The 238-nt window shown below is 61.8% G+C and overlaps 1 protein-coding gene across 1 annotated transcript in view; it reads left to right on the top strand.

Annotated features, from left to right (window-relative positions):
• Positions 1-8: 8 nt before the first annotated feature.
• The window catches only part of LOC103611160 (spliceosome RNA helicase DDX39B-like), a gene marked incomplete at its 5' end in the record, with an annotated part of 2,928 nt that continues 2,698 nt past the window's right edge, over positions 9-238 (top strand). Inside the window, one exon of the mRNA XM_017728490.1 lies at positions 9-235. Coding sequence (XP_017583979.1) covers positions 9-235 — 227 coding nt within the window. The remainder of the gene's footprint in view (positions 236-238) is intronic.

The raw sequence follows: 238 nt of genomic DNA on the forward strand, positions 1-238 counted from the left end.
TGGGGGGCTCTCTGCTGCAGGTGGCGGTGTTTTTTGGGGGGTTGTCCATCAAGAAGGACGAGGAGGTGCTGAAGAAGAACTGTCCCCACATCGTGGTGGGGACCCCGGGCCGGATCCTGGCGCTGGCCCGCAACAAGAGCCTCAACCTCAAACACATCAAGCATTTCATCCTGGACGAGTGCGACAAAATGCTTGAGCAGCTCGGTGAGTCGGGGGTCCCAGGGGGGTCCCGGGGGTC

This window comes from Corvus brachyrhynchos, unplaced genomic scaffold (genome assembly GCF_000691975.1).
Source record: "Corvus brachyrhynchos isolate BGI_N302 unplaced genomic scaffold, ASM69197v1 scaffold360, whole genome shotgun sequence".
Taxonomy (NCBI): Eukaryota; Metazoa; Chordata; class Aves; order Passeriformes; family Corvidae; genus Corvus; species Corvus brachyrhynchos.